The 13,150-nt window shown below is 37.8% G+C and overlaps 1 protein-coding gene across 1 annotated transcript; it reads right to left on the reverse strand.

Annotated features, from left to right (window-relative positions):
• Positions 1 to 478: 478 nt before the first annotated feature.
• On the reverse strand, positions 479 to 11,270 carry lhcgr (luteinizing hormone/choriogonadotropin receptor). The gene is made up of 11 exons (XM_030772298.1): positions 11,110 to 11,270; positions 7,015 to 7,086; positions 5,179 to 5,253; positions 4,657 to 4,731; positions 4,263 to 4,337; positions 3,870 to 3,947; positions 3,305 to 3,373; positions 3,131 to 3,205; positions 2,738 to 2,923; positions 2,016 to 2,071; positions 479 to 1,620 (listed from the first exon to the last, which is right to left on the reverse strand). The coding sequence occupies exons 1-11, from the start codon at positions 11,268 to 11,270 to the stop codon at positions 479 to 481; spliced, it is 2,064 nt and encodes a 687-aa protein (XP_030628158.1).
• Positions 11,271 to 13,150: the final 1,880 nt, after the last annotated feature.

Raw genomic sequence — 13,150 nt, forward strand, 5'->3', positions numbered from 1 at the left:
CACATGAAACACTATGATGAAAATGTGTAAAGACTAACTTTGAGTCTTCAATGGCTACAGGTGTCAGATTAATACATCCTTACACAGGATGTGCAAGGACATGGCAGATAGATTTCTTTTTCTCTTGATAATGGACTGTGCCTGGGATACCACACATCCCACACTTTCATGTAATTTCCTTTCCTCTTTTTATACCAGGACAGGCATGAACAAATTCAAGACATAAAGATAAAAGAGTCACGGTGTTCCATATTTTTATAACACAATAAGTAAGAGAAAATGAGTCCCACAGACTCCATTTCCTACATATCATCATGTCTGTCCAAATCTGCCCAAAATGGAATTTGTATACTAAAGTACAAGGCCTGGCAAACAGCGTATATCACTGTATTGAACATTTACAGAAATGAAATGACAGCCTGAGATGAAATGATTCAACACCAGATCTTTCTCTCTCTCTCTCTCTTTCTTGGAGAGGTCAGTCTGAAATGCCCTCTTTTTTAAGCTGATAAAACAGCACTGACCGTGTTGTTTTAGGTGGGGCACCAGAGCTGCTCTTGCTCTTGTCTATGTTTTCCGAACAGTAGGGTCTCATACGATACATTCTGGCTTTGCTCTCACAGCAGCCTATGGCACTCAAAAGTATGCAGACATCTTTCCGGAAAGCTTTGGTGAAGATGGCATAAAGGAATGGATTGGCGCAAGAGTTGATTGGGTAGAAGAGGACCAAAAGTATTTTAGAGTTGGTCACAGTAATGAGGGGCATTTTAAACGCTGCCGAGATGGCAAAGAAAGAGATTGGTGCCATACACAGAAAGTCAGTGAAGATCAGCACAGCCATACGCTTAGCGATCTTCGTATCAGCGGTTCGGCCAGGAAACTCAGGATTACGAACCGCCATGTAGATACGAACATAACAGACACAGATCAGTAGGAAGGCTCCTACATTAAAGAGAAGAAGGAGAATAATGAAGGTGTGAGCCAAGGGTGTGTCAATATCCATTGGCAGGCACATGCTAACCTTGCTGTAACTGCTAACTCCCACCAGGGGTAGGAGAGCCATACTTAGACAAAACAACCATCCAGCAGCCATGATACAAGCGGCGTGCAGAAGAGTGAGGCGTCTCTCCAGTCTCAGAGCGTGAGTGATAGTGTGCCATCGCTCCAGAGTGATGGTGGACAACGTATAGACAGACAACTCTCCACCAAACACAGACAAGAAGCCAGCAATCCCACATCCCACACCAGTCTGCCACTCGATAGCATGCTGGCTGTAGTACCCGTGGGTTCGTAAATCCACAGCAGCGATCATGAGAAGATAAACTCCTATGCATAAATCTGCAAAGGCCAGGTGGCACATGAGGAAACGTGGAACAGTCAGTTTGCAGCGACAGGTGAAGAACACCAGCAGCACAGTCAGGTTGCCAACAATAGCTAAGATGTTAATGAACCAAATTGCCACACGCAGGAATCCAAAACCTGCTATATCCTCACACGGATTGAAAGCATCTGCCTTAGGGGTGCACTGCAGAGCTGGTCTGGTATGGCAAATGTCTAATTCCGGATACTGGAAATCTATACGCCCAAAACCCTCTTCGTCTGGCAGGGATCCCACCACATCTTGTACAAGGGGGGTTTCAACCATCACAAGGCCATCTGGTCCTCTAAGTAAGCAGAGAGATCAAACATTTGATGGAATGACATGGAGTGCACATTACAAATTTCAGAGGTACAGTATAGAACTTTAGATTAGTAGTTTCTGGTCAAAAGTTTAACTATTATTGTGCTAGGATGTTTAAAACTAGGATGTTTAAAAAAAATATCATGCCACTAAATAAAATTCTTAAGAATAGAATGAGCCTTTAAGAGGCTTAGGAGGTGCATTATTCTTCTTATTAGAAATTAAAAGCAACAGCACGAGACACAGAGAAGTAGATGAACCATGCAAACACAAAGGAACACAAAGTTGAGACCACATTTTAATAAGCAGGTGAATTATTACTTTGTGGATGGACTTTGGCCATCACAGTATGCTGATCCATTCCTCAAAGCAGTAAGTACTGGAGCCTCCCTGTTGGAAAACAGAATGTCTGTAAAAGTCATCATGAAATATTACAAAAGCAAGATTTAAGTGTGGAGACAGCGAACATTAATGGTGTGCACAAACAGTTTCAAACCTTACTTCAAAGTATGTTACTTTTGTCATGCTGCTGCACAAATTTACCATTTCTGCTGAACACATGAACTTCAAGGAATAGGTTTCAGAGTGACTGTGAAATAGTGTTTTACAATCTTATAATGTGTTGTGATCAAGTCTTAAGCATTAGTCGTCCAAATCCATCACTGTGCAGGAGATGTGTTTCTCCAACCAGAATAAAAAGCAGATGCTTGTAGCACCATTTTCCTGATACACATCTGTAGACCATGAGAGCATGAATAAGCTATAATTCACTCCTATTGGAAACTCGACTGAAATATGTGGGACATTTGGCTGGTGAAACCCTCAGCTAAAATACCACAAGAAAGCATTTATTGTCCTAAAGCTTGTGTATTAGCATGCTAATTAAACAACCATCTTACTCTTTACGAGGTGTACCATGGTCCACAGCGCTTTGTAATATGGAGAAAGTGTGTGACTGCTGCTGTTATGGTCTGCTCTGCATACATACTGATGGTCAGCTGCAGTACGCCAAGTCAAAATGATATAATTTCTGGAGCATTAAACTCTCCAGCTGACCTGAGAGTATCCCAGCTCATAAGAGCACAGCAGTGACTGGGGTAGGTAAGATGAGCCTCTCTCAGCTTCTCAAAGGCTTGGAGAGGTGGAAGTCTTTTCAAGGAAAACGCCGCACGAGCTTCCAGGATTAAGATTGACTCCAAGCCATGTGATGGCAATGTCTCTATAACAGTTGAGGAGATGTCTCTGAGAGAAAAGGAATGATTAGTCAGATGTCATTATCAGAAATCAGATACCAGACAAGAACTGCCCATTGCTAAATCCTCCTGTTTGACGAAGAAGACCGCATGCTTGGAATGTGTTGCAGTTTATTGTGGAACAAGACTTTGGATGCATTAGTTTGGCCTAACATTATAACAGGTGCACATTTGTTTTGTTTGTGGTATTGCTTACAGAACATCGGGTCCAATTGCTCCTGTGAAAGCTGAGCTGTGGATGTTTTTTAAGTGTCTGTTGTTCTTTAGAATCCTGGATAGAAAGAAAGATTTAATTACAACCATTTCTGAAAATCTGCCACGTGTATACTTTTCTACTTCCGTATATATGTTCAAATTGGAAAACTGTTACAGTTTAAAGATGTTGGTCCCATTGAAGGCATGACTTTGTATTTCCCTAAAGCCATTGTTGACCAGATTCCTGGATAAGAGGAAGGAAAGAATCAGTAAGCACATTAATTTTCTCTCTTTTTCTTCTCCTCAATAACTATTCTCGTCTGTTTTTTCCCCTGCATTTTCATACTGAATTATATTTTTGTACCTTTTGTTACAGTTTCGAAAAATGCAATTAATATGACAAATTAATACAAAGCATCTAAAATGTAGGTATACTAAAAAACACAAACACACAAGTATATTTCCTATGAAAATAAGGGATTTAGTATATTTTCAGTATCAAAAGTGAATAACTCTAGTTTGTCTCAGTTTTGTATAATGTACACTGCCATCATCTGGGCAAACAAGACTCTTCTCTTTAACCAAGGAATGGTGCATTGACCATAGTTTCTGATTGGTCAGTCGCTGAGTTTTATTCTAAGAAAAAAAAATCTGTATGTTTTCAAGAAGTCTCTGACAAAGGTTTGATTGGCAGGTGTATTAATTTTGCGCTGATTGTACAGGGAATGTGTGTTACTTACATTGTGCTGTCTTCACTTGTGAGTCCAGTGAAAGAGTTTGGTGGGATCGAATGAAGATGAAGGTTGTCACAAATATCCCTGTAAAGTTAAACAGCCTTGTTATTATGTGAATACATGAAAATGCTTGTCAAACAACACTTAGGACATGTCGGAATTATTGAAATGAATTATCAGTCTGCCATCTAGGTGAAGAGGTTGGCAACAAGCTGGCAATAATGATGTGATGTATTTGTGTTGGTGTGTGCCTGTGTGTGTTCAATGCTAATCTGAGCAGAAGCACAGTCCACATTATGTGGATTTTCAGTTATTATTCATTTATCTATATTTTGTCAACCAGTTATATTCATGATGCATCATTTGAACAAGTCAATGAGATAAGTAACTTGAACTCACAGTATGAAATTGGACTGAAGAGAGAGGACGGATGTCAAGTCAGGAAACACCATTATGCCGGTGTTGGAGATACTTCTGCAAAACAGCAGAAAGGTTACAGGATCGTTCCTGCCAACATAAACTATTTATGCCACATATCAGTGCAAATTATCAGTACAACAACAATATATGAGAGATCAGTGACTAATGTTTGATTGTTGTTTCTGTATCATGTTATTCTTTTAGACTGCCTGCCATGTCAGTAGATTTTATGTGTGACCTTTCTTCTTACGCTGTAGAACAACCTGACAGCAGAAGATCTTTGCTCTGTGTTTGGAATAAGTTGTTGATGATGGGACACCTGATGGTTATAAAGGAATATTATACTTTAACAAACAGTGAAAATAGCTCTTACAGATATTTCAGCATGGGCAGGTTATTGAAGGCCCGTTGACCTATACGCACCAAACTCCTTGTGTTTTGGATTGAGCTGTAACAAAAATGATTTCTGTGTCAGATGCAGCAGGCTAATCACAAATGTAATTCATTCTGCAAATACACCGCCAAACTCAATTCAGATGGTTTGAGTTGCCATATTTGGACCCATATTAATACCAGTATTAATGTTAGGATGCTGTTTATCTGGTATTTAGCAGATGTAATCCTTCTACTCAGCAAAACATTTGTATAATTGATTTATAATAGTATGTACATTATATATAGTATATATATTTTAATAGTATTTATTTATTTAGCAGCTAAAAAGTAGAGATGTTGGACTGGAGACTGTGTTAGACAGCAGGTGTCAAAATGTGGCTATGTTTTTGAATTAATCAAATTTGAACTTTTATTTTAAAATGAGATGTGTGAACTGATTCAATAATAATTCATTTATTTAAATCCTCTCAGTTCATCGTAGAACCTGATGAACTCTTACATTTCTGTGAGATTAAGAAGGTTGTTGAACGCTCTTGTGTCAATGATTTCCAAGCTGGCACTTTGTGCAATTTCTCTGAAATGCAAAGGAGAGAGATTAACAAAAACAGTGACTCAAAACAGACAACTCCAACAACATGAATGAGTCACCTTAAGATTGTAGATTTCAGAAAAAGTGCTTGTGGGGGAACTCTGCACCATTACTAAGATCTTAGACTGGAGCAAAATCTTGACTGATCTGCATGCCATGTCACTGGCTGGCATTTTAATTCATGGATCAAGATGGGCACTACATAAATTTTATATTTTGTCCTTATGAAGGACAGAAGGTTTTTGTTATCTATTTTCAGTGTCTGCAGGAAGCCAGGAAATTATATTGTGGATTTGGGTGAGAGCAGAGAACAGAGACATAGTAGCTAGATTTGGTGGCAAAAACATTCACATATCTGAAAGCATAATTTACCCATGTCATGCAGAGTTTTTGTTTGGAATGCTTGTTTTCTGTATGAAAGTAGGTAGCGGTTTATAATACATTTTCACAACAGGAACCAAGTGCAGTATGTCAAAACATTTCTGCATCACTAGGATCTATTTATTTAGCTCTAGTAGTTATGAAAAATACACATTTGTACAAAAGTAGGACAGACATTTTGCTCTGTCTTATTCTCTCTTTCTCAGTTATGAATTTACTTCCTTATCTCCATAGTTTCAAAATATTATTCAATAATTACTTTAACAGATGACCCAGAGAGATAACAGACACATAAGCTAACTGTCATAATTTTGAATTCTCAAACATTTTCAGCCCACATCATTTAATTTAAAAGGTCATGATGGTATTTGTTCACTGGCCAAGAGCAAGAATTCACCCTCCTGTCAGGTTACTCCCATTAAAACAAAACAAGCCATGGATAAAATGTGTCAGCAGTAACAAAAAGAACTGTATCCTCAAAACTTAGATTTATATACAGCTTTTATCCACAAGTATCTTACTATTCTGAGCTACCATATTAGTCTGTGGGAACAACTTTCTAACTTACATGAGCTCGGAGCACTGTAGTTCTATCTATGTAATAAGACTTGTAGATTGATCATAGAAAGACTTTGAAATGTCTTTCTGTACAGTCACTGAGGTTAATTAGGCCATCCATCACCTGCAGTTATGTTTTACTCAAATACTCAAGTAATCAGAAAAGAGAACGAAGATGACACATCTCATCAAATTCTCAGGAGGAAATAGCTCTTCCTGGGGGATTTAAAGCACACTAACAATCTGAGGAACCTTTAGAAGAGGGCAGTAACCTGGCATCAAAATTTCCAATCATGCACCTGTTGAGATTAGACCAATCAGAGGGGGGAGAGGTAAAATATGTTAAAAAAGTCTAAAAGGCTGTCAGTAATAAGGCTCACGGTATTAGTAACAGTTTCACTCTGAACAGTGCCTGGCTTAAGCTTTCTGTCAAAACTGTGTCTGGTAACCACCTGCATAATAGTTTGTAGAATTTGTGCTGGTACAGGATGGGTGGGGATGCATGGGGTTTTTTGTTTTTACTTGCTGTGAGTGTATTTGTCGTGGTCATTGCTGTTATTTCTGCTTGGTGTTGTCATAAATAACAAATATATATATATATATATATATATATATATATATATATATATATATATATATATATATATATATATATATATTATATACTATTGTTTTAATATGTCCTATGAATAGAAATTGGAATGGTGACAAACACTCCAAGCAGGAATGAAACACTCGTGACTTTCATCTTTCATCTGCCTTTAAACCATCTGTAGAGGGCTGCTGTAATCAGACCGATGGACTCACATTCTTTTGACTTTTCTCAGTCCATCAAAGCTGTGGCTGCTGATCGTCTTCAAGGAGATGTAGTTCAAAACACTGGGATGAAAAGAAACAATAACAATATCATTACAATCATTATTTTATACTTATGGCAAATAATAAGAAATTATTTGCCATAATGTTATAATAAGAAATATCACTCTGACATAAAAAAAAAGGACACCCATGCATAAATACTTTCTCTTCAGTTCTCTGAAGTCTGCGTCATGAACGAGTTTTCAGTCCAAAGTTGGCTAGATAACAGATCATTCCACAAGGTCTCCCTCTCTCAGACAAACATGAAGTACATTTTCATTTCTGGTCCCTGTAAGCATGACTGACACAGTTGCCATATCTTAACACTAACAGGATCTGAAACTGCATTGTGAAAGTTGCTGAAGGACTGCTCCATGTCCCAGTACTCTTACATGGCTCCCTCACCTTCTGTCCTTCTGAAATGACTAAAAGTCTTACAGGACTGAATGTCCAAACCAGTACCAAACAAACATCACGAGGATGTTTTGCAGAGTCCTCATCAAAGACGTTGTTTCTCCTTTTAAAGAAGAAGACCAGGTCGTAAAAGGAGAAAACAACTATTCATACCTCAAAGATGTATTTGACCCAGTTCTGAACAGTGTAAGCAACCAAAACAGAAACAAGTGCAGTCCAGACTCAGATCTCCTACATGCAGTCCTACCATGGCCAATATTTTAGTGCTCAGTGATTGACACCACTCCTATCCCCAGGACTTTTTGCTAAGCAACAGGTAAGTTTAATATGAAATTTTTGGTATTTTATACACTACAAGAACATTTACAACACGTAAGTACATGAGACATAGTACTGTTGAGTTACTACATAGATTTGTCCCTTTTGATGCAAAGGAAGAAGTGATAATTATGCTCAAAAATTTTGAATCAGTACTCAATACTTCACATTCTTTCTTTTTTATGTGGTGAACAGCTGTGATGAACATTTTCAAAACATCTTTTCAGACTTTTAATTTTGCCAATATTTTCAAGCTAAAGGAACATGCCCATTACATGCTACCTTGAGGCAATAACCTCTGTCTAAAGCAGATGGAACTACTAGTGTCACTTTTTATCTGCCTGTCTGCCCTTTAAAAGCCACTCACCAACAGTCCACCATGGAGGTTTCTAGAATGAAATACTGGCAGGCTTATTATTACCCCTAGAGCCCCTTCACATCCCTTTCTCTCACTAAGCAGGATACAGACCATTTCAGCACTGAATAAGATTACAGAACCTGCTGTTCACTGAACAGGATGAATCTTATATGGTGTATCAGTCATTCTATTATAGTTTTTACCAAAGATGGCAGTGTACCTGTGCATTTTCATCTGCTGACCAATCTCTAGAGAAACTGGTGTATATTCTTCTGATCAGCAAGGTGCAAGCTAACTGTTCAGTTAAAATGAGAAAATGGATATGAATGCTTCTGAACTGATTCGATTAGCCCAGCATGGCAACAAACACAAAAGAAGTATAATTCTTCAAACAGGAAATGCGCACACACGCAGCACAATTTCCCAAATAGAGAGATGGAGGAGAAATTCTGAAGACAATTAAAGAGTTGTCGGCATCATCTTACAAGATTACCATCACAGTGGAGACTTACAATAAACAGCTTTAACCTTGTAGTCAACAGAATTGGTGGAACAAGAGTACCTATTATTTCCAGGCAACTACAAAAAAGAGTAAAGCACCATAAAGCCACAAGTACAAACACTGCATAATTCTGTGCCTGTGCAAATAGTGACAATGCCACCATCTTATCATTAAGCAAGTCCAATTTAATAAGAAAATCTCATGTGATCACACAGGTATGTATTTCAGATATAGAACATTTGAAAAAATGATGTGCTACTTGTTAAAAGAGATCCAGCATTGTCTACCATATATTCAAAGTCCAAATATTCAAAGTCATCTTGTCCTAAGTATTTCATTTGACCATTTATCTGATGTCCTTGTTAAATAAAATCCTTATCAACACCCACTCAAGGTTTCTGAAAACCTTTCAAAAAGAGTTAAAAAGCATTCAAGGACGCTAACAATATGTGCACCTCTCTCCAAGTCAAGAGGACATACACGAGAGCATTGAGTCTGAGGAAGACAACTTGACCTTGCTATTCTTGCATTTTCTTCTTCTGTCTGTTACTGCCCATAAAAAGATACTGAGGTGATGTAATGTCAAGTTAGTTATAGAGTCTGGGGTCAAAAAAAACTCTGGATCAGTTTTGAATATCACTGATGACACACTGGAATTTGTGATTCTCCAGTCATTATAAAATCCATCTTAACAGGCTTTATTTGACCAGAAAGTAAAGATAGTTTGATTTGAACTAGTTGAATAAAACTGTCATTCTGCTGCGTCAACTAACGCAAGATTTTTTTTGGCAAGTATTTTGTATTTTTCACATTTGAGTTCATGCAGACTGAATCAGTTATTTTGAGCTCTGACTGAGATGTGTAATTTGATAAACGTGGGGCTTCTGGAAGGAAGTAGAAATTACAAATTCAAAGGCATCATTTAAGAGCATTTTGTTGTACAAATCCCCCGATGTGTGCAGTTACTGTATGTAGACAACTCCTCTGCTTAAAGGACATTTCAAGGCACACAGATACCAAGTATGGCCTCATATGTAACATGCTGAAGCTTTTTCAATACATTGTTTAATAATACTTTGAATGGCTGAATTTACTATTACACTAAATTACACAGAGACAAATGGTGAAAGTCATTCCATAACTCAACAGCATAAACAAATCAATATTGAATGGATTTAATAAACACTCATTAATCTTAATAAATTGTTGCCCATAAGTCAGTTCATGTCCTTAACTGGTATACTAGCAGTTAAAGAAAAGAATGAATTCCATGGCAGCACAAGGTCAAGTCTATGTAAACTGTTGATACATTGTCTTTACCTAATGTGACCCCTGTAAATGCTTCTTGTTGTGGTTACACTTCCTACAATATTTTTCTTAATGTGGTGCGTAAGAGAACATTTCTCAGGAAGCTCCATTCATTTCCATCTAATTACTTTCCAGTATTGCATGAGGCTTGAAGATAGTTAAGTTGCAGATACAGGTATGACCAGCCATAGTTGAAAAACTGAACTTCAGAATATGACACATGCTATAAAACAGACACATCATACGTAATATTATGTTGTGACTTTCCTTGAGTCTAGCAGAGATAAAACACACTTCTATAGGTACTTTTGCTACAGCTACAACCAGTGGCCAGAGATTATACTCAGTGAATTCATGTGGTTCTCCATGTTAACTGCCTGAAGAACTGTTTGATTAATTCTATTAGGGTGTTGATGTGTTTGTCCACTGATCAGTGGAGAATTCCAGGTATCCTGCAAAGGGATCTGCTTTAATACACTGTGTATTGTGAGTACACAGCCTCAAGCTTCATGTGGACAGGATGACAATGCAGTATGAGGAAATTCAGCAAAATAGTATGAGAAAAAAGTGTCACTTTTGTCTGGTTGATGGACAGTTGTAAAGTTTTTGTGGTGTTTGCCAAAAAGAATGCTGAGCCAACTGTGTTTGCTGATTAGGTATCAACGGCAATGAGTAAAACGTAATGGAGCATTTGAACTTCTTCATCAGGTCCCAAAAATGAACCCCCAAAACTTGAGTTGTGAGCTGAATTTACTGAAACACATCAAATCATGCTGTGACAATAGAGATGTATCATCTGAATCTTTTGCAGATAACAGAAAGTACTGGCATCCAGTTAATTGACATGGCTTTTGGCTTAGAATGGTCTTCTGACAACACAAACATCAAGAGACCAGTGACACTGATTTCATAATCATGAAAGTAACTGTCCTCCGCTTTCTCACTGCAAACACTCTCCATTAAATTTCTATTACAGTCGTGTCTATTCACAGAGTATGGGTATAGTTTAAACTTGAGAGTAATTGCGTAAGTGTAGGCTACTGTTTACAATGTGGAACCGGCATTCGGACAGTCACAGGGAAATGTAACTGTCATAATTTACAAACAGTAAACACAGTGTGTTGTCTTATTAAAGTTCACTTACAGTCTACTGTAAACCCCGTTTGTATTCATTACGACGTCTTCTGACGCGTTGTTGCATCTGATGGTCTTGAGGGAGCACCGGCATATCTCCGGACACACGAAACACATGCAGTCGTAGCAGGGCACATTAAGACAAATAGAAAAAAGAAGCCATATCCACATCGTTGAGAGATTTCAGTTAATGAACTATTCTTTTTTCTCGCAAAGGTGCAACGTTGGCAAACGAACCCTGGAACAGTGTCGCCAGTAACGCGCAGTCGTCAATAACGCAATAAAAGCCTGTGTTCACAGCATCTCCATCTAAATCACACAGTGTGACTAGGGTGACACCACGCTACTGAGTCCTTGTAATTTTTTTTCGCTTGTTCTTTTCTTAAAAGGTTTGATGCAGAGATTGATGTCTCATTCGAAACTTGGTGAAAATTTTTCATCTTGTCCGATGGTAACTCGGGTGGTATTGGGCATCATGATTCAGCTCCACCTACCATTTGAAAGGAGGTAGATTCCTACATAGGATGAATAGTGGTCAGTGGACAGATGCATACAGCGCCCATTTTAAGACATTTTGACCACAAGCCACATTAAGATATGTACTTGATGAGAAAGACACTCTTAAGAGATAGCCTATAGGATCAAACAATAATCTGTACATTCTATATTTTATGCTTGACCTCTGATTTCAAGAATAATAACTTCACTCTAATGCTCATTAGTTCATTTTCCTTCGGTTTCTACTGTTCTTCCACAAGGAGTTTTCACATTTTGAAATACAAGTCAACGAGCATCCACCCGACTTTCCAGGAGACATAGCCAATTATTTGGTGACCTAAACAATTTTTAAATAACTGTTTGTGTCTGCTCTGGCGCCAGGTACTGTGATAGATAAGCACATTTGGCTGGTAAAACCTTGGCATACACAAAACAACGTTACGGTCCAGGGACAAGGGATGTTCTCCAATATCGCTATAAATGTGTACACTTTGCAATGCTTCAGAAATGAGGTGCTGGGTGGACTCAAAATATCTCAACTGAGAACACATAACATTACAAGCGCAGTAAACTGCATGACGATGTCTTTATTTTTAGCTTCATAAATCATCAAAAATTCCTTGGTGAAGGTTATTATTATTATTATTATTATTATTATTTGTTCTCAGCCAGTAATTGTGTGTCTACATTACTTAAAGAATGTAGCTGACCATCACAAGATACAAGTACAAGGTGACCCAGAGTCACTCTGGCATAATTTTATAGAGCTCCAAATCAAGGGCTAAGTCTTAAGCCTTCGATGGATAAATCATAATCTCTCTGAGTTCCAGTAGTCATCTCAGTGAATATCAAGGACTGCTTTAAAAACTACCAAACAAACAATCAAACAGAAACACCCTTACGTTTAGACAGACAAGTTCATTTTCACAGCTGCTTTCCATATAAAATAAAGGTTCTAATAAAATAAAGAATAGATACCCTATTCTGTTTTTACACTAATTTGCACTGATCGAGTGTAAGGAAAAGCGGAGCGTAAATCACCACTGGTGTCATCCAAATACTGACAGTGTCAGTGGACGCTTGGCAGTTCGGGTGAAAATCAAAATCTGGACATTGCCATCTACAGGCTACATCAGAGGATGACTGAACGCTCATGTACAACATTTTCTGCAGTTCAACATTTTCAGCTGTCTGCGAGTGATTAATTTCTACTCTCTTCGATAGCATATACTGTAGCTAATAAATTCATTATACGCTTGCATCATCATCATCATCATCATCATCATCATCATCATCATCATCACGTCGTCGACGTCATTATTATCATTATTATTATTATTATTATTGTTATTATTATTATTATTATTATGCCACTAGTACTGGTAGTACTTGAATGTTGGTTATAAACTTAGTTTTAATAGTTTCAAAACTGAATGAATCTTAATAACCGGAAAATCGTGAGAATACTTGTTTTATCTTCTGTGGTTCCACTTCACCCTTCCTACTGAGTAATGAAGAATGACATATAGAAATGCAGATCTTCAGATGTTCCA

Source organism: Chanos chanos, chromosome 4 (genome assembly GCF_902362185.1).
Source record: "Chanos chanos chromosome 4, fChaCha1.1, whole genome shotgun sequence".
In the NCBI taxonomy this organism is placed as follows: Eukaryota; Metazoa; Chordata; class Actinopteri; order Gonorynchiformes; family Chanidae; genus Chanos; species Chanos chanos.